Source organism: Mesoplodon bidens (assembly GCF_964165515.1).
Source record: "Mesoplodon bidens genome assembly, chromosome: 1".
Taxonomy (NCBI): domain Eukaryota; kingdom Metazoa; phylum Chordata; class Mammalia; order Artiodactyla; family Ziphiidae; genus Mesoplodon; species Mesoplodon bidens.
The window spans coordinates 48,839,931-48,866,102 of NC_138176.1; the positions used below are offsets into that span (position 1 = coordinate 48,839,931).

Sequence of the window (26,172 nt, forward strand, 5' to 3'; positions counted from 1 at the left end):
TTGACGAAGTATTTATCCCAAAAAGAACAATTTTTGCACTGGAAGTAACTGAAATACCTTCAGATAAACAACCAGATGAAGCTTTCCACCACCAATACAAATGGGAACTTGAGAAATAAATTTGATTTCAGTATGGACAGTTACATTTCTGATCATCTGAGTTACACAGCAATTTTGCATTGTGTACATGACCACAAAGCTCTGATAAAACACCCTTTTAGCACTGGAGAAAGGAAGGGCCTTCCAAGCACCTCAGCCCTCCGTAAGACTGTGTGCCCACCGCAGAGCCGAGGAGCCCCGCACCAGCACTAGGTGGCAGGAATGTGTTTTACCTCCTCCCACCCCAGCTCCAGGGGCGGCCCTCACCGCCCAGCCTCCAGGGCAGGCCACGCTTCCAGGGGAAATGGAGAGAGATCAGGCCATCACACAGGCCCGCAGGACTTCTCTGGGCAGCGGTCAGAGCTGGTCCAGCATCTGCAGTGCTAAGAGCTCAGCCTTGCACACTCTGCAGAATGGTTACTGCCAGGTAGAGGGGAAGGCTACCCGCGTGGGACACAGCCTGAGCCGGCTGTTCAGCACCCACATGGCCAGACCGCACCCTTGCGGACTCCTGCCCCTTCTCAGAACAACCCTCTCAGGGCCCCTGTTCTGAGCCACACTGCTGTAGGACTGTTGAAACACAAATGTGGCTGGATGGTTCTGGATGCTTCTGCTTGGATGTTTTAATTCAAATCTACTGCTGGCTGAGGCCCTTTATCCATTATTAATGCTTCCCTCTGGGGCTAAGTTGAGCTTCCCCTAAACTTCCCTGACTCCCAGAGGGGTCGTGGAGGTAATTCTGGTTCCTACCCTTGACTTAGGCCAAACAGAATTCCAGGTAAAGGCACTTGTGACAGTGACAATGATGTGATCTGTGGTCTGTGGTCCTGTGGCCCCGTTCTTGTGGGAGCACAGCAAACATTCTCTGTACCTTAGCTGCACCTTTGGTTGGTTTCTCTCCCCAGCTGACTATGAGTGAGTTCATGGGGGCACAGAACTGTGCCCATGGATCTCATCCTCCACATCTTTCCTGGAGCTCTGGGCATGTTTGCTGAGTGGACTGACCACCGTCATGCTCTACAGCCTGCTCAGCACTTCCCTGTCCTTGATTAATTTGATCCACGTGATGAACCCTTACTGAGCATGTGTTATTATGATTCCCATATCAGAAATGACGAAACTACATTCCAAAGAGGAGAGGTGACTTTTCCAAGGTCACATGGAACTGGATTCAGACCAGGTCCTCTGAATCTAAAACCCAAGCTCACGCAGCTGCACCTTTTCTCCCCTGAGGCAGACAGGTTGGCTGGCAATTACAGAGCTTCCCCCACCAGCTCCCTCCTTCCAGTTTACTCTGTGCAAACTGATTCTCAACCTAGGACTCTGAAACACTGGTGACATGAGGAAGAATGCTCTGGAGAATGCTTTTAGGAAGGAGCTTTCAGGAGGAAAGATGGTCATTCTTCTCCTGCTTGTAGGGGCTGAATAATCCATAAGGCAGGAATGCTTAGACAGACTCAGTTTCTCAGGAGGACTAAACTGTGAATGACATTATTGAGTTCACTGATGCAGGGTCCAGATTGGAGTTCCATCGTACAAAGCATTAGTCACACAGCTAGGACTGCGTCTCTTTGCCAACACTATATTCTACATGTGCATTAAATCAGAGTTCAGGCCCCCAAGGTCAATGAGTAGAAAGGAGTCGCTGATCCATGTTTTTCTTTAGATGGAGCTGTGGCCACAGTTCAAATGATGCTGCTCACAGCTCTTGCCATCACACCTATAATGATATATGCAAACTGTCCAGGGTGGTCATAGTAAAACTTTTAATATTCTTAACTAGGGAAATCACAGTAAACAAATGATAATCAAGATATTGATTGACTGGGTCTTTGGTAATAGAAGTGGATTTCAAACTAAAACATACTTTGATTTGCATGTATGTATCCAACTTGTTGTATCCAATTTGTATGTATCCAATTGTTGTCAGGAATTTATACCTGGAATTTATACCTAAATAACTTGCTAGATCCCAAACTCTTTACCAGACTCAGCCCACATCTGACTGATCTACGTATCTGTGGAGTCTACCACAGTGCTGGTACAAGACAGACTTTCAATAAGTATTTGTTGAATTAAACAGAGAGATGATGCCTTAACACTGCTGACTGATGTGAAGGAAATATCTGACTAAAAGCACCCCATCACAAAGAGCCAGTTGGAGGGTTTGGATTCCCACCAAATGAATCAAATGCTATACATTGTAAGCTTGGCTGCTACTGTTATGGGTTGAATTGTGTCCCCTAAAAGATATATGTTGAAGTTCCTAATCCCCAGTACCTCAGAATTTAACTTTATTTAGAAATAGGTAAATAACAGAGGTAATAAAGGGAGGTCATTGAGATAGGCCCTAATCCAGTATGACTAGTCTCCTCATATAAAGGGGAAACTTGGACACAGAGACAGACACACATGGGGAGAAGATGGCCATGTGACTGAGTGATGTATATACAAGCTATGGACCACCAAGGATTGCCAGGAAGCACTAGCAGCTAGAAGAGGCAAGGAAGGATCCTCCCCTAAAGCTGTAGAGGGAGCATGACCCTGCCGACACTTTGATTTCAGACTTCTAGCCTCCAGAACTGTGAGACAATAAATTATTTTTTTAAAGCCACCCAGTTTTTGTTTTTGTTTTTTGCGGTAGGCGGGCCTCTCACTGTTGTGGCCTCTCCCGTTGCGGAGCACAGGCTCCGGACATGCAGGCTCAGCGGCCATGGCTCACGGGCCCAGCCGCTCTGCGGCATGTGGGATCTTCCTGGACCGGGGCACAAACCCGTGTCCCCTGCATCAGCAGGCGGACTCTCAACCACTGCACCACCAGGGAAGCCCAAGCCACCCAGTTTTTGATACTTTGTTACAGGAGCCCTGGACAGCTATTGGGTTGGCCAAAAAGTTCGTTCGGGCTTTCCACAGGATGTTATGGAAAAACTCTAACGAACTTTTTGGCCAACCCAATTAGTACAGTCACCCTATTCTACCAAGAAGAGATCCCACTGAAAGCAAAATATAACCTTCTAGAAAGGGTCTTACTTTCTAAGGAAAGTTCCAAAGTACATAAGCCAATCACTGCTGGAGGATTGGCAGTGTTCTTGAGCTTTATTTGGGATATTTTCATGGTACATTGGGGAGTCTCTTTCAAGGTCTAATGCTCAACTGTACTCAAATTGATGGCAGTCTTTTAGAGAAACATTTCAGAGTTGATTTAGCTTTATGTTTAACTGGCTTATTTATGTATCTCCCTTTGTCTCCATGGTCAAAATAAGACTTAATCCCCATTGATCTGACATGATCTAATGGCCCATCTCTGAGAACCACAACTCCACGAGTGCCAGCATTTTCTTAGGGCAGTAGACAGGGGACCAGAGAGAAGGCACTGTCTGGTTAACAAACACTTCTCTGAGGTATGGTGACTAAAATTACCTATGCAATTCCCAAACGATATTCCAAGGTAGTAATTTATTCTCACTACTCTCCTATTTGCATTCTACAAAAGTACATTTCCAGACTTGAGTACATCCAACCTGACAACTGGGCTTCTGTTGAAAGTGCAGATATAGTCAATTTGATCATGATTACATACACCTCATAAACACAATTTACCTAATCAATAAGGTCTTATCTAACACCAACTCAATTTAAACCAGAGGTGAAGAGTGAAGCAATGGTTTATGCAAGTCATTTCATGGGCACGCCATGCATATATGTAGAGGAGAAAGCTTTCATCAGCTCTCAGAAAGGCGAGTCAGCAGACCCATTGTCCATATTGATCAGTATCAATAAAACATGAGCAATAAGATGGGATGAGTGTGCCAAGTATTAATTATGCTCCTGCCTTGGAAAAGAACAGAAGACTCACTGCAATTGGTGAACGTCTGGTATGAATAAAAGATGGAAATTAGCAGAGAGAAAAAGGCCAAGCATTTTAAAACAAACCTAAATCAAAGGAGGGTGGGCCGACATCTATCCTTCCGTACTCCTTAAACTCTTGCTTCCTGACATAGGCTGGAAATGATATGACACCTGGGAGTTAGAATTCTTAGTTACTGGCAGGTAAGGCTCTGGTTCCTCTGTCAATAGTCTTAAAGAGTGGTTCTCAAAGTGAGGTCCCAGACCAGTAGCATCAACATTAGCTGAGAACTTGTTAAAAATCTTCAGCCCTAACTCAGACCTACCACATTAGAAACTGGGCTAATGAGGGGTCCCAGAAGTCTGTTTTAAGAAGCCTTCCAGGTGATTCGATGTAGTTTAGTTGGAAAGCCACTGGGCTAAGAGGTCATTTTGTCATTACTTGAGCCTTAGCTAACCAGAAAAGAAATCTACATCTAAATTTCTCCAAAAGTGATGAAAACACACAACTTGAGAACTGAACCTTTAGCAAAAGTGCAAACACAATCAATTTGGTTTTGAATGGCAGTACTTTATAAACACTAGGGAATTAATCAGTAAGAACAGACTGAACCCAAGTAGACCAACTGCATTTGATCCTAAAGAAGAACCTCGGAATTTCCTGCCAAAGACCTCTGGTATTAGTTAGTGTAAAAATGACTCTTCAGATTTCTATCCAAGTCTCACCCATCCTTCAAGACCCAGATCTTAGCCTACTTCCTCAAGTACCTGTCCCTCACCACACAAGCCCCATGCTATCTCTCCAAGCATGAACCCCGAAGAGTCCTCAAATAACATATATTTTGCCCCTTGATGATAGTGTGTTCCAAACTCTTTCGAAAAGAACCTGTTTATGCTGCCGATTGCACTCATGTGCCTTGCGGGCATGAAGGGACAGGGCCTGACGTCTTGCATAAGGATGAACAATCAAAGAAGTTGTTGAATGAGTAAGCTGATGGGACTGGATTCTATTACCCAAACAACCTAAGGACCTATGCCCTTTGTCCTGTGGTGCATTCCATAGCAGGAAAGCCCCAGGAGCTGCTGCATTGTTAACCGCTCCAGATTTTAGCTTTGGGGAACCACAATCATGATGCCTATGCCTTAAGGTTCCTCTGTTTTATCTTGTGGCTCAGTTTCAGGCCCAAACCTGAGCCCACAGAAAGAACAAGGTGGGAGGCATAGGCATGGGGGTGGCTGAGAAGGCAGCTTGGGGCTCAGGGCAGAATCTGCTGGGAGGGGAGGGGCACTCACTTGGATAAGCAGTGGTGGGTGCAGTAGACATCACCCACGGGAGAGAGTGTGAAGTTCTCGCAGATGTAGAAGTGCTGCTGGCCAAAGAGCAGGAGCCCTTCGCAGACCAGGTGGCCCTGCACGATGACCAGGGAGTACTTCTGTGTCACCTGCAGGGAGAGAGCACCAGAGTCAGGCCACGTGCAAAGGAAGCATGCCCATGTCCTTTTGGAGGGCAGGAGGGCAGTGGCCGGTCCTCCACCAGGCCCTTGGAGGTGAAAGTGGCAACCTGTAAATGACAGAGCCGCTGCCCCAGAGCTGCACTGCTCTTCAGAGTCAAAGTTTAATTTCTACACCCAACACCCCGTTTCATTATTTCATCTACCCAAGGCCACCCCACCCCCACTGAGGCACGTGGATGAGTGTTTATTGCTGTGTTGAGCACGTTGGCCTTTTTTTCCTCTCACTTTAAGCTCCTCTACAACTGTGCAAAACATTCCTCCGTAAACAAAGAGGAAAGTTTTCAAGGTCCAAGGCATCCCTCAGTTACAAAGGCGAAGGAGCTTGTCCAGAGGCCAGCTGAACACTGGCTGAGCCAGGACTGGAACTGGGTCTGCCTAGAACCACAAGTGCAAGACTGGTACTGCTGTCTACAAGGCCAAGGCTGGTCCAAGGTGTGCGCAGAGGTGCCACGAGCTCCGCCCAGGTCTCGTCTTTCAGGCTCAAGCACGTTCTCTCAGCAGCTGAAGATGTTGGCAGCTTTCCAGAATCCCTCAACTAAAGAGAGTACCTGGCCAAAGGTCATGTCCCCATCCCAGTGGCCATCCGTACCCAACAACTGGTCAGAGAAGGAAGGGCCAGACCTTTTGCCTCCACTCAGGTCAACCCTGGGCTCCCGTGGGGTCAGCCGAGGCCTTGCTGAGACTGCACTTCTCACTGGGCCCAGTCCAATGACCCGCACTCCCAATAAACTTGCTGCACGCACATCTCTGGCTCAACGCTGGCTTTCTGGGAGCCTGACCTGAGAGGGTGTCTTGGTATGACCCAGAGTCCAGCATGAAGTAAGGACTAGGTGAGTCCTTACATGGAAAAAATCTCCAAAGGAACGAGTGAGAGAATGCATGAATTTTTAGATGTCCGGAGCCCAAATGGACCAGAGTAAGACCAAGACCAACATTTTCTCAGGGTAATTCTGTGCTAATTCCAGTTATCCAAAAGAGGACCTGATTTTTTTTTTACTACCTACTTTTTTTTTTATAACCATTGTAAACATTTTACACATATTAACCAGTATAATCCTTACAGTTGAGCAAGGGTAGTTTTACTACTCTAACTTAGAGATGGAAAAAAAAAAGGGGGTCCCAGAGATAAGAATCTCATCAAAGATGGGTACGTGGCAGAGCCTGGGACTGAAGTTAAGCTCTGTGCTCACCTTTGGGAGCAATGATAGGACTGCAGTGGTGAAGCCTGGAAAGCAGCCCTGGATACCAGTTCTCACATCGCTGCATCAAACAGGATTAGTCAAAGTGAGGAACAAACAAGATAAACAAGAAACCTACAATCGTGGGACTTAAAATCCAGTGGGGGAAGACACATCAACTAATAAACTACCACAAACTGTGATATGTGTTGAGAGAAAAAAAAACAGGTTGATAATCATAAGGCAGAGAGAAACTTGGAGGGGACACTATTTTAGACAGACCCTGAGACTTGAAGGATGGAAATGGGCAGTCATGCAAAAGCTGGGAGAAGAAATTTCAGGGAAGGGCAACATCCAGCTCAGAGCCTAGAGGCGGAAAGGGCAGGTTTGGGGAGAAGAGAGGTCAGTGTGGCGGGTGAAGCTGCAAAGTAGGTGTGCTCAGATCCTGGGGGCCTCAGATGTCTTCATTTTCCTGTGAAGCCTCCCGCGTACATGTAAAAATAAAATCTGTACACATTTCTCCTGTCAATCTGTCTTCTGTCCACTGAATTCTCAGGCCTAGCTGGAGACTCTAAGAGGGTAGAGGAAAAGTTTTGCTTCTCCTGTGGTATATTATACTGAAGAGATTCAGTGAATACACAGCATGTTTTGTACATAGTCTCTTTTGTTACACAAACAGCATATTCGTATAGTTACTGGTCTGTATCTAGTTTTCTCCCTTAATAGGCCATCTAGCAGACCCTTCCAAATCACTTCTTATACAGTTGTCTCACTTTTATTAAACGGTGTAGACCATTCCCTTGCATGGATGTACCACAACTTATTAGACCGACCCCCTATTGACTCAGGTTGTTTTCAAATGTTTTGACATCACAAGTGATGCTACAGTGACCAGCCTTATACACATGTCACTTTGGACACATGAGTAAATCTGCAGGTTGAATTCCTAGAAGTAGAACTGCAGGTCAAGGATGTGGATATTTTAAATTGTGATCTAGTGCCAGCCTGCCCTCCTGCAAGGTGACACTAATTTACACTCCCAGCAGCATTGCTGCAGGGTGTTTATGTCCCCTATGCCAAGCCGTTCTTATGCCTTTGTATGGAGGATGCTTCATCCTCACATTCACATGCTCACATGCGGGGCCCAAGCACAGTCCAGGCCTATGTACCTCCCAAACCTCTCCCTTCCCTGTGATGCCGCCCCCTCACCCAAACTCTGTGGTGCCAAGAGCAGGGGCTGCAGCATGTTTCCATGATCTCCTGATGTTTTCCCCTGGGGAGAATTAAGTAACAACCAGAATAAACGAAACCACAAGAAAAATGTCTGGTGAGAGCTGGGTTTATAGCTTAAAAATTGATTCTGCTAGGAAAGAGTGGCATTCTAAAAACTGGAAAATGAACCCAAGTGAACTACTCCCTGCTCTTCCATTTAAATTAGCCCTCAGAGGGCTCCACCCCCAAGTTTAATCATGATTAAGAATTCCCTCCTGCCATGATTCTATCTATCACTTTAAAAAGAGTGGAACTTCAGCTTGTTAAGTAGAATTTTTTAGGATCAGCTAGATGATATATTATCATTCCTGATGGGTGAATAACCAAGTACATGGCCACACCTGGTTCTGTGTATGATAAGGAACAGGTTGTCTGGAAATCCAAAACTGCCAGAGCTCAAGTTAGAGGGACAACAGTTGGCTGGAACATTCTATGGAAGCCCACGCCAGCACATTCTCCTAGAGGCAGGCCTCAGTGTGCAAAAGGGGGAGGCCAACTGGAGGCTCCCTGAAGATTTTCTCCAGCATTACTAGTCTGCAATTGAGTACAATGCTCTAATTTTATAGGTAGAAGAAGTGAGATTCAGAGCTGTCATATGAAGTACCCAGTAAGAGAGCTAACGTGTACATTCTCTTATACTTGTGCGAAAAATCTACTGCAAAGAAAGCTTCAATCATGTTCACATGTGTCACGCTTCCCTTTCCATATGTCTGCTCACCTAGACCTTGTTATCAATACATTCTGTTACAGTGGTGTACGGAATAAGTATTCTCTTATCTCAAAAAACAGTACAGATTGCTGAGAAAAAGTTAAGTATCAAAAAGGAGACCATTTCAATTCCATTTGTGTTGGCTACCTATGAATTCGGGCATCTACTTTTTCTCTATTGATCACTTTTAGATGGAGCATTCAGTCACACTAGTAATCAAAGAAACGTATATTAAAACAATAAGGAGATATTATTTTTATATGTCTATTTGGCAGATCTGAGAAGAAATATAACACTTGGATCTCTTGATGGCAGCTCATATTTTCAGGTGGAGACAAGGAGCAGGGATGCCCCCTGCCTGCCTGCATGTGCCACTTCCACAGCAAGCCGGCCAACAGCCAAGCCTCCACCCTTTCTCTGCTGGCTCAGGGGAGACCAAATGGAAAAGGATGGAAACTGCACCAGTATAATGTGAAAAGGATTACAAGTCCTGAACTGTTCAAAGCACAGTGTGTAGCATTAGCTGCATTTAGAATCTGCACTCAGTGTAATTGAAGCATGTTTCTAGCCAGGGCAGCTCTGTATATCGTAAAACCCAGACTTGTGGATCTCAGCACTTATTTGAAAAGTTAGTATGTATGAGAATCACCCAGGCAGCCTGTTAAAGTTCATCTTCCCAGGTTACATTCCCAGTTGTTCTGATTCAGCAAGTGCAGAATGGGCCCTGGAATTTGCATTTTAATAGGCAGCCCAGATGATTCTGATGCAGACAATCTGAACACCATACTTAGAAACTGATCCGTGGACACCATCAAGGCTATGAAAGATATGGTCCCATCACATGCAGGCACATTGCTATAACTCATCCATTTGCTCATGCTTTCATTTAATAGATACATATTGAATGTTTGGCCTGTGCCTCCACACAAACATAAAGGGAGGGAAGGCACATCTTGTGGTGCACATGGTCTAACAGGAAAGAGAGAAGAATACTAACTGTCCTGGTACAGCATGGGGTTGGGGGAAAATACAAGCATTCTCGGGGCACAGAGGAGAGTGCCTGGCCCAGACAGCACCCGGGGTGGGGGGCAGGTGACATCAGAGAAGTGGGTCCCAAGGAGGTGACCCCAAGGCTGAGGTTGGGTGTTGAGACGATTAAAACAGAGGAAAAACTTTGCAAGGTACAAAGTCTTGAGCCAGTTGGACATGTTTAGAGATTATAAGTCGTTCTGTATAATCAGAGTAAAAAGGCAGGTGTGTGTGTGTGCACACTCGCCCACTCAGGTAAGGGTAAGGGAAGCAAGTCCAGGGAAGCACAGGGCCAGCTCAGAAGTGGCCTTGTGCACAAAGTATGCCAAAGAGAGTTTCAGAAGGTGTTCAGTAGGGATGACATGTGCAGCTCTGCATTCTAGAAAGATACTCGTGGCAACTCACCCAGGGGGGAAGTTACTACGTGCAAAGTTTAACACAATTCTTTGCATTCTACAAATGACTTCAGCTAAAAATACCTAGGAAGAGCTCGATGCTGCTCCCTGCTGTTCAGAGCAAAATTATCTCCCTTTGAGCTGATTTCATTTCTAACAAGGTCAAACTAATATTTTACATTGAGTTTGTATGAAAAAAAATAATAAATGTTTAGTTTTTCATGTAATTAAAAAGAATAGCAACAGTAAAAACAACTCCCATGTGAGTTCTAACTCTGGACTGGGTCTGGAAGCACATTTTTTAAAGTGAAGACTCACTTCACTTCTGTGAGCAGCTCTGTGGAGGGGGAACAAGGGACCGTCCCCAACCACGCAGTGGCTGACACAAGCCCACAGTTAACATACATTAAATAAACCACTCCTCATGTCAAATGGAGCTGTTTGCAGAGAAATGTGTTCATGGTTCTGGGAATCATGAATCAATGACGCAAAAGTGGTACAGAATAATTACCATCCCAGGTATCACTAGAGGCGATCAGAGCTCCAATGTTCTCACAAATAAATGAGTTAAGCTGCTGCCATTCCGAGCTCCAGGTCTGCCTGCTTCCCCCAGAGGCCTCTGTCAGGACAAGCCATCCAGAAGTCTGGAAGGAGATGTGCCCCGGAGCCTCCTGGGCTGCATCGGCAAAGACCATGAAAGCAAGCACTTCTGAGATGGCAGGGGAGGAGCCAGGGCTCGCCAGGGGCTGCCTGCCCACTTTACGTGATGGTCACTTGAAGGCAGGTGCTCCGGGTTTTCTGAGCCTGAGCGCACACCCACCACGTACACCCTGCTGTGGGTGTGCTTTCACTTAGAAAAAGCACAAGACCCAAAAGATCTTATGGAGACTTTTTTTTTTTTTTTTTTTTTTGCGGTACGCGGGCCTCTCACTGCTGTGGCCTCTCCCGTTGCGGAGCACAGGCTCCGGACGCGCAGGCTCAGCGGTCATGGCTCAGGGGCCCAGTCGCTCCGTGGCACGTGGGATCTTCCCGGACCAGGGCACGAACCCGTGTCCCCTGCATCGGCAGGCGGACTCTCAACCACTGCGCCACCAGGGAAGCCCGAGACTTCTTAATTAGGGGAATTCTCAGCTTACAACGATACTTGCCTCAAAATGTTTCAACACAAGCAGAAAATATTAGTCTGGGGAAATGCGCGCACACGCGCGCACGCACACACACACCTGCCGTGGTCAAACTTTCTATATGTTTGCTTAAACACGTTCATGGTTCTAGGGTCAGTGCAACAATCCTCCCTTCCTCGACTTCCAGTTCCTGTCCTTGACAATAAGTAGAATGACCAAGGCTTAAGGAGCTGGGGCTAAGTCATGTGCAGGCAGGCAGGCAGGCAGGCAGGCAGGCAGGCTGGCGCATGCGTGTCACGCTATGTCCTGGCAGAGACGCTGTGCATGGTGAAGAACCTGGAGGCCTGCCTGCCTGAGGCGGCATTAACCAGAACATTTGCAGAGGAAGCAGAGGGGTCCTGGAGCCACCATGTCCAAGGCCCAATACAGGAAGGTTGTTGAAGAATAGGGTGGTGAAGAGTTTATGTAACTTGCCCAACATAGTAGGCTAGGAGCTAGGAGAAAGAGGAAAAACCACAGGAACTTGGAGTAAGACAGAGCTGAGATGAAATACGAGCAATTCCAGTTAGCAGCCTCTCTAGGCTCTGGTTTTGCCATCTTTAAGATGAGAATGATAAAGCCTCCTTCACAGGGCCCATGGTGAGACTCGATGAGATGTATGAAAAGCACCCAAAGCAAGTGCTCCAGACGTCCAGCTATTGACACTTCTGCCAATAATAGTGATAAACAAAGAGCAGAATGAGGCTCTCCATCCAGTCTGAGCACTTGCCCTGTGCCAACCTGCCCTCCTGGGCATGAATTGTTGGCATCTTCTTCCTTGGTGGTGGTGGATTTGCAAGGCAGCCAGGCCTGCTCCGCCATGCCTTACCTGCTCCCAGAGGGGCTCCCCCAATGAACGAGGTATGCCCGGGGCATGCCACCCCTCAGGCCAGTTCCCGAAGTTCTCGAGAGCAGACCCATGTCACTGCGGTGGGCAGGCTGCCCATACCTGGAGCCCCTACAATGCTGCAAGGCACACCGGAGTGGGGGGCTCCCCATGGACGGTCTGTTGATACAGCTGTGTTATCCAGTTCAGCAGATCTTTCCAGAGCACAAATACTACGAGTCAGGGAAGGGAGAGACAAGAATAAATTCCAGCCTGTCCTTGCCTTTAAAGTCATCACAGGAAGACTCAAGAATAATTACAGAGCCGTGTGACAAGGAAGATGCTGGCAGCAGAGTGAGCAGAGTGCTGTGGGCGGCCCGTCGCTATGAGTGCTCTGGGGACGGACACATCAGCACAGGCTCACCCAGGAGGGGGCCTCTGGTTGCAGGGGAGTGGTGAGTGGGTGGGCATGAGGCTGCAAGGATCTGGCTGGTGGAGGTGTGGGCAGTGGAGGGGGCCACGTCACAGGGCCCGCTCCACAATAAGCTCTGCAGCCCAGACCCGACTCGGCCCACTCTTCCAGCCCGTGGATGTCCCTGAGTTCCCAGGCCTGCTTCCCTATGCTCCTCTCTGCCTCAGGCTTTAAATTCAGCAGACTCACCACACATCAATCCAGGCCCCAAACCCAGCAACTTCCCTCTTTCCCACAAAACGCTGTATTTTGTAGTGGACATAGAACCCTAGATGGGCCCCGTCCCAGCAGGTCAGGTTTCTCGTGGGCTCTACTCTGACCCTGTGTCACATCCTCCACCATCTCAGCAGGAAACAGACCCACTCAGACCTGGATTTTCCCATTTTGTCCAAGCTCAACACTTGCCCAACCTCCACAGTTCCTGGCTTTACAGGCTCCCAGGAGCATCCTGGAAGCCCTGGAAGCCGGCTGGGGCTGGGTTTAAACAGGAGCGTTTCCTCATTTGCACTGACAGGCCCTTTCCCAGTTCCTCAGGGCCATGGCTTAGGTACCAGGGTTCATACCCCACTCCTCCCTCCTTCTTGGAGAGAACAAATGCTAAGGTACCATTAAAAGAGACACGATCACAGTGATAATAGCAGATACAAGCCACCGAGAGCTCCTCTGTGCCGATTTAGGGCAAAGACACACAGTGTAGGTGGTGGAGGTGGGACTGGGACCAGGCTAGAGCCTCTGTCCACCTAGCCTCCTGGGAGCCTGTCCCCATGTGACTCTGGCCAGTCTCCTAGACCTGCTTCTTCAGGGAGCAGGTGTGTCTGGTTCCAGTGACCTTGCAGGAACTCAGGCTGAATTGGAAAAGAATCTCTCCCACAGTTTACCATGAAGTCAGAGGCAACAAGCACAACCCAACGAAATGGATCAAAACAACTCATGCAAAGAACCAATGTCTTGATAATGTCAAGAATTGCCTTGCCTTGCCCTGCTCAGTCCCTTAGTGCTTGGGGACACCAAGCACTAAGCAGAATCAGGACAGCTTCTGCCTCAGACCCTGCTGCGTTTCACATGCTCCTGTCTGCAGAGCCTGGAGTCCCTGCCACCACAATGAGCCACATGTGGCATTCTGACAGCTTCCTGCTGTGTGACATGGAGATCCAGAAAGACTGAAGTTTAAGTACAAGGCTGGGGAAAACGAGAGAACAGCCACTTCCTGCTCCTGACCTGCCTCTCAGAGGCTGGGAAAGTCAGTCACCTGTGGGCTTCAGGCTCTGGCTCCTCCAACAAGACCCCGGAGTGAAGTGTTGCTGGGTGGGACAGTTAGCAAAAATAAGACTCTCAGAGACCAGGACAAGTACCAAAGGCAAGAACCTGCTGCACAGGCCATGCTGGGACTGGCTCTGGCTGTGACTGTAAACTCCAGACCTTGCCCTCAGCCCAGCCCAGGGAGGATTGGAGCCACCTGGCTGGTCTTGGCAAGCACATGGGAGTCAGGCCATCTGCAGAAGCCCTTCTTGGAAGGCAGGGCATGGATTAGGTGACATGTGGACCCTCAGTGATACCAGATGTGGCAGGCAGTATTTGGGGACAAAGATGTCCCCCAAGAGCCTCATCCCTGGTTATCCCATCATATACTAACCTAGGTGCTGCTTGAAGGGCTTGAAATTATTTTTCATTCCAGATGAAATTAAGGTTGCAAATCAGTGGACCTTAAAATAGGGAGATTATCCTGGATTATTTGGTGTGTCCAATTCCCATGAGACCTTAGCAGCAGAAGAGTTGGTGGGAGAGATTCAATGGAAGAGGGAGGCAGAGGGGAGATGAGGGGGAGGGAAGATGAGGCAGAAGCAGCTCAGAGAGATCTGTAGTGTGAGAAGGCTACTGCAGCTGGCCTTGAAGATGCAGGAAGAGAGCCACAGGCAAGCGATGCAGGTGGCCTCTAGAAGCGGAGAACGACCCCTGGCTGACAGCCAGCCAAGAACCAGGAACTCAGTCCTCCAGAAGCATGGAACTGAATTCTGCCAACACCTGAATGAGCTTGGAAATGGATTCATCCCCAGAGCCTCTAGAAAGAAATGCAGCCCTGCCAACACCTCGGTTTCAGCCCTGTGAGACTCTAAGCAGAGAACCAGCTGAGCCATGTTGTGCTCAGACTTTTGAGATAATAAATGTGTGCTGCTTTAAGTCACCAAGGTTTTGGTAATTTGTTATGGCAGCAATATAAAATTAATATATTACCAAATAAAACCAAAGCATTGCCATTGCTCTCTTCTTATCCAAATGATGAAAAGAGCCAATATGGAGACAATATATAATCCAGTATTTCCTTACCCTATCAGGAAAGTAGGAAGGGATGGCTGGGGTTTGGTTTTAATCTGTTTAATATGTATCCATCATACCAGGATTTCTCACCTTGACACTACAGGCATTTGGGACTGAACAATTATTATCTGCTCTTCTGAGCATTGTAGGATGTGAAGCAGCATCCCTGGGCCCCTGCCCACTAGATGCCAGTAGCAACCCCTCCCCACCAAGTCATGACAACTAAAAATGTCTCCAGACATTGGTAAATGTCCCCAGGGGCGGGGAGGGTGGGTGCGAGGTAAAGCTGCCCCCTGCTGAGAATCACTGCTTTATATGATCCTTTAAGGGCATAAGGCAAAGAAAAGTTTTAAGAGTAAGAAAGCATTGATCTCTTAGCTGTTTTCAATTGACTAGGCATTTACTAAATATCCATTTACCTATATGAACATATATGATATGTTCAAACTGTTATCAGCTGTTAGTCCTCAGCAGCTGGATATTGTGGCTATGTATACACACATATCTAAATATATATGTATATGTTACATATGTATGTTTTTTTTTTTTTTTTTTTTTTTTTTTTTTTTTTTTTTTTTTTTTTGCGGTATGCGGGCCTCTCACTGTTGTGGCCTCTCCCGTTGCGGAGCACAGGCTCCGGATGCGCAGGCCCAGCGGCCATGGCTCACGGGCCCAGCCGCTCCGCGGCATATGGGATCCTCCCAGACCGGGGCACGAACCCGTATCCCCTGCATCGGCAGGCGGACTCTCAACCACTGCGCCACCAGGGAGGCCCATATGTATGTTTTATATCCACTTTTTAACCTTTCACACAGTAGACTACACTACTTCCATAATCAAAATAAAATGAACGTGAATATAATAAATCTTCATTCATCAGTGTTTACTGAAAGGCTTCTCCAGGCATGCCCGAGGTTAGGCACCTGGGCGTCCCTCCATGAAGGAGCATCAGTAGAGTGAGAGAGGCAGAAGGTGAAGTGGTGAAGGTTAGCCTGTATGTCAGGAGCAAGGGCGGGTGGAGATGCAGTGAGCAGTAGAGACAGGGATGAGGAAGAGACCAGCTCTCCAGGTTTCAGATTGGGGACCAGTCAAGATGGGCTTTGGAGAGTCATTTGCTAGGAGTCTAGCGTGCAAAGCACCACAGATAGACAAACCAGCATGAGCAAAGGCACGGTGGTGAGGTGTGATGGGGACTTGCAAATGTGCTCTCTGGCTGAAAGCTGTGGCTTCAGCATGTACAAGGACCTTGTTGTTCCAGGATTGTTTTGATTGAACTGCTACCCAAATCTGAAAGCAGCTGAACAACTTGGCAGAAGTTCTGCAGTCATCCATTTGGCCAATGCACTTCAAGTCAGCCCTTTTACCCAACCCCTGGAAGGAGTAAATCCCAGTTTGACACCCTCCAGGAGTCTCTGCAAGGAATCTGCACCTGGAAAGGACATGCTCCAGTTTCTGCACATTGCTCACGCCCATCACAAGCTCTCTGAGCTTGTCACTTGCTCCTCGATACCCAGGCTGCTTACTCAGTGGCCCGTAGTTCAGCTCCACTCTCCTCCACCCTGCAGCCAGACTAGCCCTCAGCTCTCATGCATGCATCTCTGGGTAGCCCCTGCATGTCTTGCCAGCCCCGCCCGGCCTGCTCCTCTGTTTTGCTGGGGCATCTTCTTCACTTACATCCCATACAGAAGAGTTGATGGAAGAGACAGATGGAAGTCTACCCAGCCCTTAAACCACTCAACCTTTGGAAAGGGAAGAGAATTAGTCCTTAATGAGCCACCTCATGTGTGCTGGGCGCTATGCTAGTCACTTTGCTTCCATTATCCCATTTAAGCCTTATGAGAATTTTGTGAAATGGTTGCCATGCACTCCATATTAAAGATGAGAATAATTAACTGAGGCTCACGAAGGTAGCAGGCCATTTAATATGTGGCTAAGTTGGGGTTTTTAGTTCAGGTCCGTTTTACGTTAAGACATGTGCTTCATCTTCCATACTTTCTTAGACTTGTGTAAGAGGGCCCTTCCCTGTTCCCGTACTTCAGGAGGACCCCCTGACCCTCTTCCAGTCATACCCAGGGGACATGCATGCACACCAAGAGCCTGGGCTCCCACAACCCAGCTCCAGGCATCCCCAACAATGGAGTTCCCTGCTAACTGGCCCAGCCTGCCTCCTGGCTGTGCATACTGTATCTCCGGGTCCACCCTTCCGAGGGCTGAAGGTGCCACAAGTGTGCTTCCTCTAGGCCTGAGTGGTGGCCGAGGGGAGCTGGTTTCAAGGTGAGGAGTGCGGGGACAGCTGGGACATATGGTCAGGTGTCCAAACACATCCACCAGGGCCCCTCACTCAGGCATGGGATGGATCCCTCAAGTGGTCAGGCTGTGAGCAGGGGGCCAAGGTGCTGAACTACAAGAAGGTCAAGAATTCTAAAATTGAAACTGCCCCCCCAGGTTATTATAAAGGTCAATATAGGACATTAGAACATATTTCATTTAACAGCTTATTAGCTTGATTTATATCTTCTAAACATTTTGATGCAAAATGTGTGGGCATTTGCACCCTTGCTCTGGGCCCATAAATTTAGGAGCATGCCGTCGCTTTTGCTTACTGATTTTTTTATGGTGAATGGAGATATCACCTCCCATGTGAGTGCAGGAAGCTTAGCTCTCTCATGTCTGATAATCTTTAAAGAATAATCATGATGGGCTGTGTTACCTTTTCATGATCAAGAAGCTCTTGTAAAATGACTTGTCTTTCCCGACACAGTTCCAAGAAATCTTCAGAGTGCAGGCTTTCATGTAAGGCGGGGAAGAAGGTCAGCTGGGTGGAGTCCACTGCCTCATCTCTCTCGCTCTCAGCTTCCTTTGGTGTCAGTTCATCTGAAGCAGCAAAAAGGGACATGTGGTTTGTGCATGAGCCACCTGGAGTCACAAGGGACAGTGCACAGCCTGGGCCCGAGTCCCTGGGAGGAACTGCAAGGTTTCAGGGCAGCCGTGAATGATGTGGATCCCAGCGTGTCCCTCACGGTTTCTGAAAGTGGACACACCCTCTGACCCTATCATGTGGTGAACACACCTGCAGGTTGATTCACTCCGGAAGATGTACCCGGGCCTGGCTGCTCTGCAGCTCTCCAGTGACCACGGGGGGATGTTTCAAATTCACCTTCATTAATCAGTAAAGCAATTTCCTAGAGGGTCCCAGAGGGTCACCCAAGATTTGCTTTTTCTGAACTTCACTTTATTCACTCTTTTTGTTTTCTTTCTTTTTTTTTGGCCACACCAGGTGGCATGCCGGGATCTTAGTTCCCCGAGCAGGGATCAAACCCACGTCCCCTGCAGTGGAAGTGCAGTCTTTTAACCTCTGGACCGCCAGGGAGGTCCCCTCTTCACTCTTTTAAGAGTGGGGTTTTTTCCCTAAATATGGAAATACTATCTTCTTAATGTAAAAAACTTGGAAAACCCATGAAATTGTGAGAAATTAAAAATTATGAGAAATAAAACAAGTATCACCCATGCACCCAGAGAGAGTGCTAATAACAACAGCTCCTGTTTAGTGAGCACTTTCTCTGTGCTGGATATTTTAATGATATTTTTCATCCAGTCCTACCTAGGTTGTAGATTCCATTCCATCCTCACTTTACAAGTGAAGAAATTGACAAAGGCTAATTATTTTGCTCAAGGTCATACAGCTAGCTACTAAGAACTAGAGGCCGAATGTGAACCAACTCGCTCTGAGTCCAGAGGCTGATCTTTCATCTCTAGGCTTTTTGTCCTCCCTGGCCACAATTTGGTTTAATTCTGACATCTTTTTTGTACATACATGTATATGTACACACATAACGTAATTTCTGACATGGTAAGAATTATACTGAATTTCTAGTTTTTCTTTTCTAACTTTTTTGCTCAAGATTACACCATAAGCACTTTCCCATTCCATTAAAAGTTCTTAGAAAGCAAATTAAGTGGCTGTAATAATCTACTGTGTGACTCTTCCATAATCACCCAACTCGCCTCCTATTTTTTAGAGATACAACTAGTTTCTATTTCTACACTACCAATATCCACTGTGCTGCAATCATTTGTGTGTACATCTAGACTTATTTCCAAAGGATGCACTCCTGTGCATGTGCCTTTGGGTGCCAGCTAAGTACATACCTGTGTGGATCTCTAGATTTTTCTCCTCCACCCTGTCCTGGGTGTCCACCTGCATGGAGCAGCACATGGCTGCAAGGTCAGGGTGCTACTGGCCATTTTCTTTGTGGCAAGATGCTCATCTCTTTGACCTCCTCCCCACCTGGGAACCTCACACCTGGATGAATGTAAGTGCCTGCTGCTCACAGCAACATCCATTAGAGGCCTTTCCTCAGGCAGAGAAAACACTGTGTAGATATAGGCACCCAGGAAAGCATGGTGAAGAATCACAGCCCTTTCTTCTCCTCTGACTGAGCTCCCTACTGGGAGTTGGGGGTCCATGCTGGAAACATGGAGGAGGCCTGGGATCATAGGTGACCAGAGGCCCTGCATATAGGGGACGAGGGGACTTAGCAGCCCATGGCCCTAGTCCACATAAAATCAAACACCTGCTTTCTACCACTGTACCCTCTGCAGCCACCCATTTTGAGAGGGAGAGCAGGCAGATTCTCCTTCTGATCTTAGGGTTATGGGGCTTGGGATGGAAAGAAGAGAAGCCAAAATATGAGTGTTACACTGTCATCACAAGTCCCAAGTGGGACCCCAAATCAACCTGGGATCAGAGCTCAAGATCCTCACTTCTGGGCTTTGTTACTGCAGACTGACAAGATACAAGCTCCTCACAAAATCCGGTGCCAAGGCACTAAATGAGACAAGTCTGATCAGCTCTAGGAAGTTGTCACTTGGTTAAGGATATGATATAAGCTTCAGCCTAAGATACAGTGAAACTCACAGACAGAGAGTGTCTGAAGCAAAAGGCAGAGTCTTTGGTAGAAACACAAAATCTGAAATATAGTGTATGTGTCTGTGTGTGTGTCTGGTATGTACTTGATGTGTTCGGGCCAAAATGACCTCTGAAAATAAACTAGATTCTTAGCATATCAACTCAACCAAATTCCTCCATGAGTATTACACAAAGGGTAAGCATAAACATCAACAATGATTCAAAGTGCTTTTTTAAATTGGAGAAATAATAATGACCATTATATCTGTCATCTTCACAATCACAGAATTCAGTGTTAAGTATTAAACATCTATCCCATCCAATTTTGCTCTAAAATATTTTCCTATTTTCCTCCTAGGTGTTTTGGGTCACATACAGAACATGTATTAGTATTTGCGGGGGCACTTTTAAGGTTTCCCTCATATAGCAAATTGACAAGATAGTTTCCCTGAAAAAAATTCTTATTGTTGCAACCCAAATACAAAATTCTTCCCCCAGTGGAGTGTTCAGGTCTGGAATGGGTCCCTCTTCATTCTGGAGAGCAGAGTGATGAAAGGCCTTGCACTCCCTACTCTAGGCTTGCAGCATTTTCTTCCTACAATATATTACTTTCATATCTTTAAGGAGATGTTAAATAAAACCAAGAATTGGTTTAACTGTTAAATAAAAATACAAATAAATTAAATACCTTGGTTTTCAGCATTTAACTGAGAAATATCACCATTTCTGTCCTGACTTTCCTGAAATAAAACCAGAGAAAAGAGAAATTAAATCCTGGATACCTATGGGCCCCACCCCCCATTCCACAGATTCACAAACACATACACACACATACATATGGCTCCTTCAAATCACTCATACACACAATACTCAAAGGCAAGGGGAGCAAAATGCCAAATCCTAAAGGACCACAATAACATGCAAGTATTAATGTTCCTGAGTCAAAGGGGAAAAAACCCACAATCTTCCATTAAGTAGGATTTACAGTAATTACCAAAGATTATGTCAAATGGGAGTAGAGAGTATCCTGGCTGTCTGTGGTATGGGCCACCCTGGAGAGGGGACCAGGGACAGAGTCTGGGGCTGGACAGCCCAAGAGACCAGAGACTAGGTTCCATAGCCAACCTTCAGCCTTGACATCAGCACCATGCACAGGCTTATTTTACCTGCCGCCATTTCCTAAGAAATATATTGAGGGAAAAATACTATATATCACCAGATGTTTACAGACAATACACTAAAAACTAAAATGTCTACTGCATAAATGAAATGTAATTTTTTCATTAGGTTTTATAAAGGATTTAATGTGGGTAAAAGATTCTGAGGTTACAGACTAGAGAATAAGCCCAACATTGTAACTCAGGATGAATGCAGAAGGAAATGTCTCATGTTCCAGGGTTTGGAAAAGCTGCTTTTCAGAATATCTTAAATCAGAATTGTTCAATGAGGACAAGAAATGCTATTAACAGATTCTTCTATATCCACTACCAAGACAAGGAGGGTTCTTTATCATTTAAAAGACAAAAATGTAAGTTTGACAGAGAGTCCAAGCTTCATTACAGCAAACACCTGGGGACTGTCCAGATTCCGTTGCATGGGAATCCAATGCAGTTTCAGTGTCATTTGGACTAAGTGGGTCACTGGCTCAAGCTTGCAGAAATAGCTGAGTTCAAGATATTTCCATTGTAAGACTTGATACGGGATTTGCTTGCACAGTAATGCCCATAGAGGGGCTGGTTATGACTGCTCTATGACACGTAACTTGTACAAGAGACAGTGCCCATCACGTGGCTCTTTTCAAATGCTGGCATCCAGACCATTCTAACGGACTTTTATGGATGTCAGCGTGGTACTGGGTCAGTGGTGTATATATGAACCACTCACTCACTTATTTTTTTCATTCATTCAGGCTGTAGTTATAGCATCCCTCTATGTACCTGGGGAGTTAGTGATTCTTTCCTTCTGTTAAACAGCACCAAGAATGCATTACGGCACTCCCTACAGTTAACTGCACGCATTATCTCTCCTACCTGTCCATGCCAAAGCACTCCTGATGGAAACAACATCAGATGGAAAAGCTAAGGAGACACCTCCCTACACATTGCCTGTCTGGAAGCATCCTGTCTTGTTGCATCTAATTCTTACCTTGAGCCTTTCTCGACTCAGGGCCTCCAGCGGAGACAAGCGTCTGATACGTTTCCTCATGCGAGCTGGTCCTTCTCTCCAGTCCAGTTCCCACCGGGAGCAGGGTGTGGCTTCTGCCATCTGACGCCACAAGCCCAGCTCCCCAAAAAGCTGCTCCTGGATCCTGGCCCAGGCATTGGCTGCCTTGATTTTGCCACATCTCCGCCTCTGGGAAGCAGAAGTACAGCGTCACCTCTGGACACATCTCCTCACCAGCCTGGCCCCACACCTCCTGGGGTGAACAGACCAAGCCCCCCATAATTGCCTGAGGAAAGTCACCCCTATAGGCAGCTCCAAGCACCTTCAGGGTGTGTAGTGTACTCTCTGGAGCTAGGACCAGGCCAGGAGAAGAAATCAGTTTTTCAGCTTTGAGACCATTTAATTCAGCTTTGAGGAGAAAAAAACCCTCTGCCCTTTGGCCCGCAGAGCCTCGTGACTGCTGGGTGCTGTGCAGAAAGTAACAGGTCCTAAAGGTCCCCATGCTATTCATCAGAGGATTGGACAGCTATTTGGCAGAATGGACACAGAACCTCACCACAGCCCCTACCCTTCAAAATGGACAGGGAATTTTACCATGGCCCCTACCCTTCAAAATGATGCTGAAAGCCCTCCTTCCAGTGTCTGGACTGGAAGTGTGGTGAGAATGTTCAAAGAAGCTAAAACCTTTGATGTTAATGAAAATAATCCTTCCTAATATCTATGAAGTCCTCATAGTTTGCATACATAGCACTTGACTGATATACCTTCTGCTAGAGTATAATTCAAACCTTTTACAAAATACATCGACACCCCTAAATTGTTTTTGTATGCCACATTGAAGTTTCCTACATCATCCATCAAGGAAACATTTCAGTTCAGTTTGGACAGCAGAATCAACTTTGTCTGCAGGGTGAACTTTTCCAACTGTTCAAATATTTGATGGTATGTGCATTACATTTTAATTTTAATTTTTCAGAAAACTGAAAGGTGAAAGTGCTAATGACAAGAAGCACAGACCTCACAAACGTAACACAAAGAGAAAAGAAACGCATTGTCATGTACGAGGCTGAGCCTCTCACCTGCTCTATCTCATTTCCTCTACACAATGACACCATAAGTGAGTCTTGGAACTTGTAAGTACTTTCTATTATCCTCATGAAGGAACCAAGTCTAGGAGAGGAGAAGTGACTTCCCCAAGGACCAACAGGTGACCAAGCTAAGACTGAAACCCAGCCTGTCTAATTCCAGAGCCTTCACCTCAGCCTGCGTGCTTGATTCCTTTCCTAGGGCCCTGGTATCATTTCATTAAGTCGTGATTTCTGCCAGTATTACTTCAAAGACTGGCAGACTTAGATCTAGACCATTTTGAATGGGAAAATCGTTCTCGTTGTGAGAACTTGAAAATTCTCACAAAAACATGACAGATGGTATAGTTCTAAGTACTTGGTCTTTGGTGTCAGATGAACCTGGGCTGTCACAATGTTTCTGCTTTTCACTAGCAGTTTAATCTGAAGGAGACTTAGCAACCTCAACAGTCAAATTCAGTTAGTAATATTACCACAATAATAAAACCACGGGTTTATGTAAGGATCAAATGAGACAGTATTTTCCAGAGTTTAATATGGTGCCTTACCCAACTTAAGCCGTTAGTATTATTATTGTGAATAAAGTAAATTCTATTTCAAAACAAGATTATTTTGTTTCTCCACAGTCCTTAAATTCATATCCTGAGTAGTTATAGCATCTTACAAGTACTCCAATTGTTTAATAAAAAACTCCAGAAAAATAATGACTACCCAAAGCCTTTTATAGGGATTTGGTTATATGAAATGAACACTTGTTTGGGGGAAATATTTCAGCTCCTAGGAGATTGTTGCTGCATTTGTAGTTTCATATTGAGCTTCACAGAGGATGAACAATCCCAAGCTACTGGGTTGTTCATCCGAGGTATCAAATTAGTCTTTTAAGAGCATCCCTTCCACCCTAAGGCTCCACCTATGCAACCTGGAGGTTCACAGCTGCCTGAGTCTTCATCACAGGGCAAACGTGTTGTCTGAATATCTGCAGCTAGACAGATGTGTGTCAGTGATAAGATCCCTCATTCATCCCTCAGAGATGAATGATTGTTTAGTCCATGATGGAAGGCTGTATGTGGTCCCAAGACAAAGGACATGAGATGACTAAATAAGCAAAAGTCCTGAGTTTCTGCACCCGCAAGGTGGTCTGTAATGCCCATGCTTCTGCACAAGGTAAGGTCCCCATTCAGTTCACACCTCAAGTGGGCCAAATGCCACACCAGACACAGGGGCAGGGATGCTGGTGTATTAGAGGCAGCTATGATTCTCGGCTGAATAGAAGCTCTTGGGTAGCATCACTGAGACTTTCCTCTTGGCAACCAGACCTTCCCTACTTTCAGTTCCCGGTGCTGGGGTGCAGCTGACCCCAGCCCTGGCTTCAGTGGGTGATGAATGGTTGTAGGATGGGCTAGTGAGCATCATTCTCTGGGATTGGAACTGGTGGTCTCTAGAGCCCGTATAGAGCAGACTGCAGAGAGGTGGATGTGTACACGTTCAAGGCTGCTCACCTTGCGCTGGCCAACCTTATGTACATCAGGAAAAGGCACCTGATGTATCTGCATTGAGGCATCCACAGCCTACAGGCAGGCCTCTCAGCAATGAGACAGTCCCTTTGTGCAAGTTAGATCATTTCCCACCCTTTATATGAGCCCTGCCTGGTCCCAGGATGTACAGACTGGGGAGCAGACCATGAGTTCACGCCAGCCTCAAATGCTCTCTCCTCCATGTGCCTTGTTACCTCACACATATTAGTAATCTCATACACTTGTGTGTTTATGTTTCTGTGAACATGTGTTTGTGTGTGTGTGTGTGAAAACGAGAGAAAGAAAAGAGAGAGAGGGAGAGAGGAGGCAGATTCCTTAAAGCAGAGTTTGAATACCTGGATCCAGCTCTTCTTGAAGTGTGATCTTCTCCTGGATTTTTCAAAATATTTCATGTGTTGCCTAAGCCAGTTTGAGTTGAGTTTCTGATAGTTACATTGGAAAGAGCTGTTACCAAAATGTAATGGATATACAGAGACTGAGCAAGAAACGGAAACAGCCTGTTCGCCCCCAGAGAGCCCAAAAGAGAGGAGACTGAGCAATGCTCCTCACACACTAAAAGAAAGGCCATTTCTGGGGTGAAAGGCATCTTGCATAGAACTTTAAACAGTAAAAACTGTAATTTTTAAAAATATATAGACAAAATGAGGCGTGTCTGTAAGGTATGATGAGGACCCAGTATAAGAACAGATGGCCTGGGTATATCACAGAGCAGAGCCAGAGCAGCCGGACCACAGAGAAGAGAACAAATGTAACTGGAAATGGCAAAGGGGCATCTGGGCAGGGCCAGAGCAGAGGCACCTGTTTTCGTCGGCACTTCTGGAGTGATGGGAAATTTGGGAGATTAAATATCAGAATTGCATGATTTGCTGGTGATGGGATGATGAGGTATACTGATGATGCTTGGGTTAGCTTCCAGGGCACTGGGTGACGCTATCTTGTCATACTGTGAGCACCTGCATCGCCAGTGACCTCTCAGGTGTAAGTAAAATGCCCAGTTGGAAAAGTCTTACGCAACCTGTTACTGAGAGCCATGTGGGCGGGGGCCCTTGAACCTCATTATCTCCACCCTCTTGGAAGGACCTCACGGAGTGTAATTAGGAGAAGCTGTCCTTGAAGAACATGGTATATTTCACAAGGCTGATTTCTTTCCAGAACTTGGACTTGACTTCTCTGGAAGTGGAGTGGGGCCTTCATCGGGAAAGTCTACTACCCCTTAAGAGAAAGCGGGGTGAACACTCCAGACCCCATTATCTCTGGCAGACGGGGATAACACCTGCATTCTTTTAAACATCGAAACGATCTGTCTTAAATATTTAAACACTTGGAAAGTATCCTCATGGATTAGCCTCAAAATGCTGATTTTCTCAAAAATACTTCAATCAACAGTAAAACTCTGTACCACTTTCTCAAGTACTCTCTGAGCCCCAGTCAGACCTGCTGCTGAAAATAAGCCAGACTGATGTTCCAGGAGGCTGGACCCTTGCCTTATGGGCTCAGAGCCTCTGCCGAGGTTCTCCTGTCCTTCCCCATTAACCTTCAGTTCTTCAAATTTCAGCAGAAATCCACCAGTTACCACAGAGCACATTTCTCCTAGCCATGACCAAATCTTCCAGGCTTTTCCAACCATAAGAAGAGAAATGGTCGAACTCTTGACTAGATGC

At 46.5% G+C, this 26,172-nt stretch overlaps 1 protein-coding gene across 1 annotated transcript in view; it reads right to left on the reverse strand.

Moving 5' to 3' along the window:
- Positions 1-26,172, reverse strand: part of WDFY4 (WDFY family member 4) — a 276,626-nt gene that overhangs the window by 77,266 nt on the left and 173,188 nt on the right. The window contains exons 41-44 of the mRNA XM_081247758.1: positions 21,874-22,080; positions 20,417-20,468; positions 17,530-17,693; positions 5,239-5,387 (exon numbers count right to left, since the gene is read on the reverse strand). Of these exons, the coding sequence (XP_081103884.1) occupies positions 5,239-5,387; positions 17,530-17,693; positions 20,417-20,468; positions 21,874-22,080 (572 nt within the window). The remainder of the gene's footprint in view (positions 1-5,238; positions 5,388-17,529; positions 17,694-20,416; positions 20,469-21,873; positions 22,081-26,172) is intronic.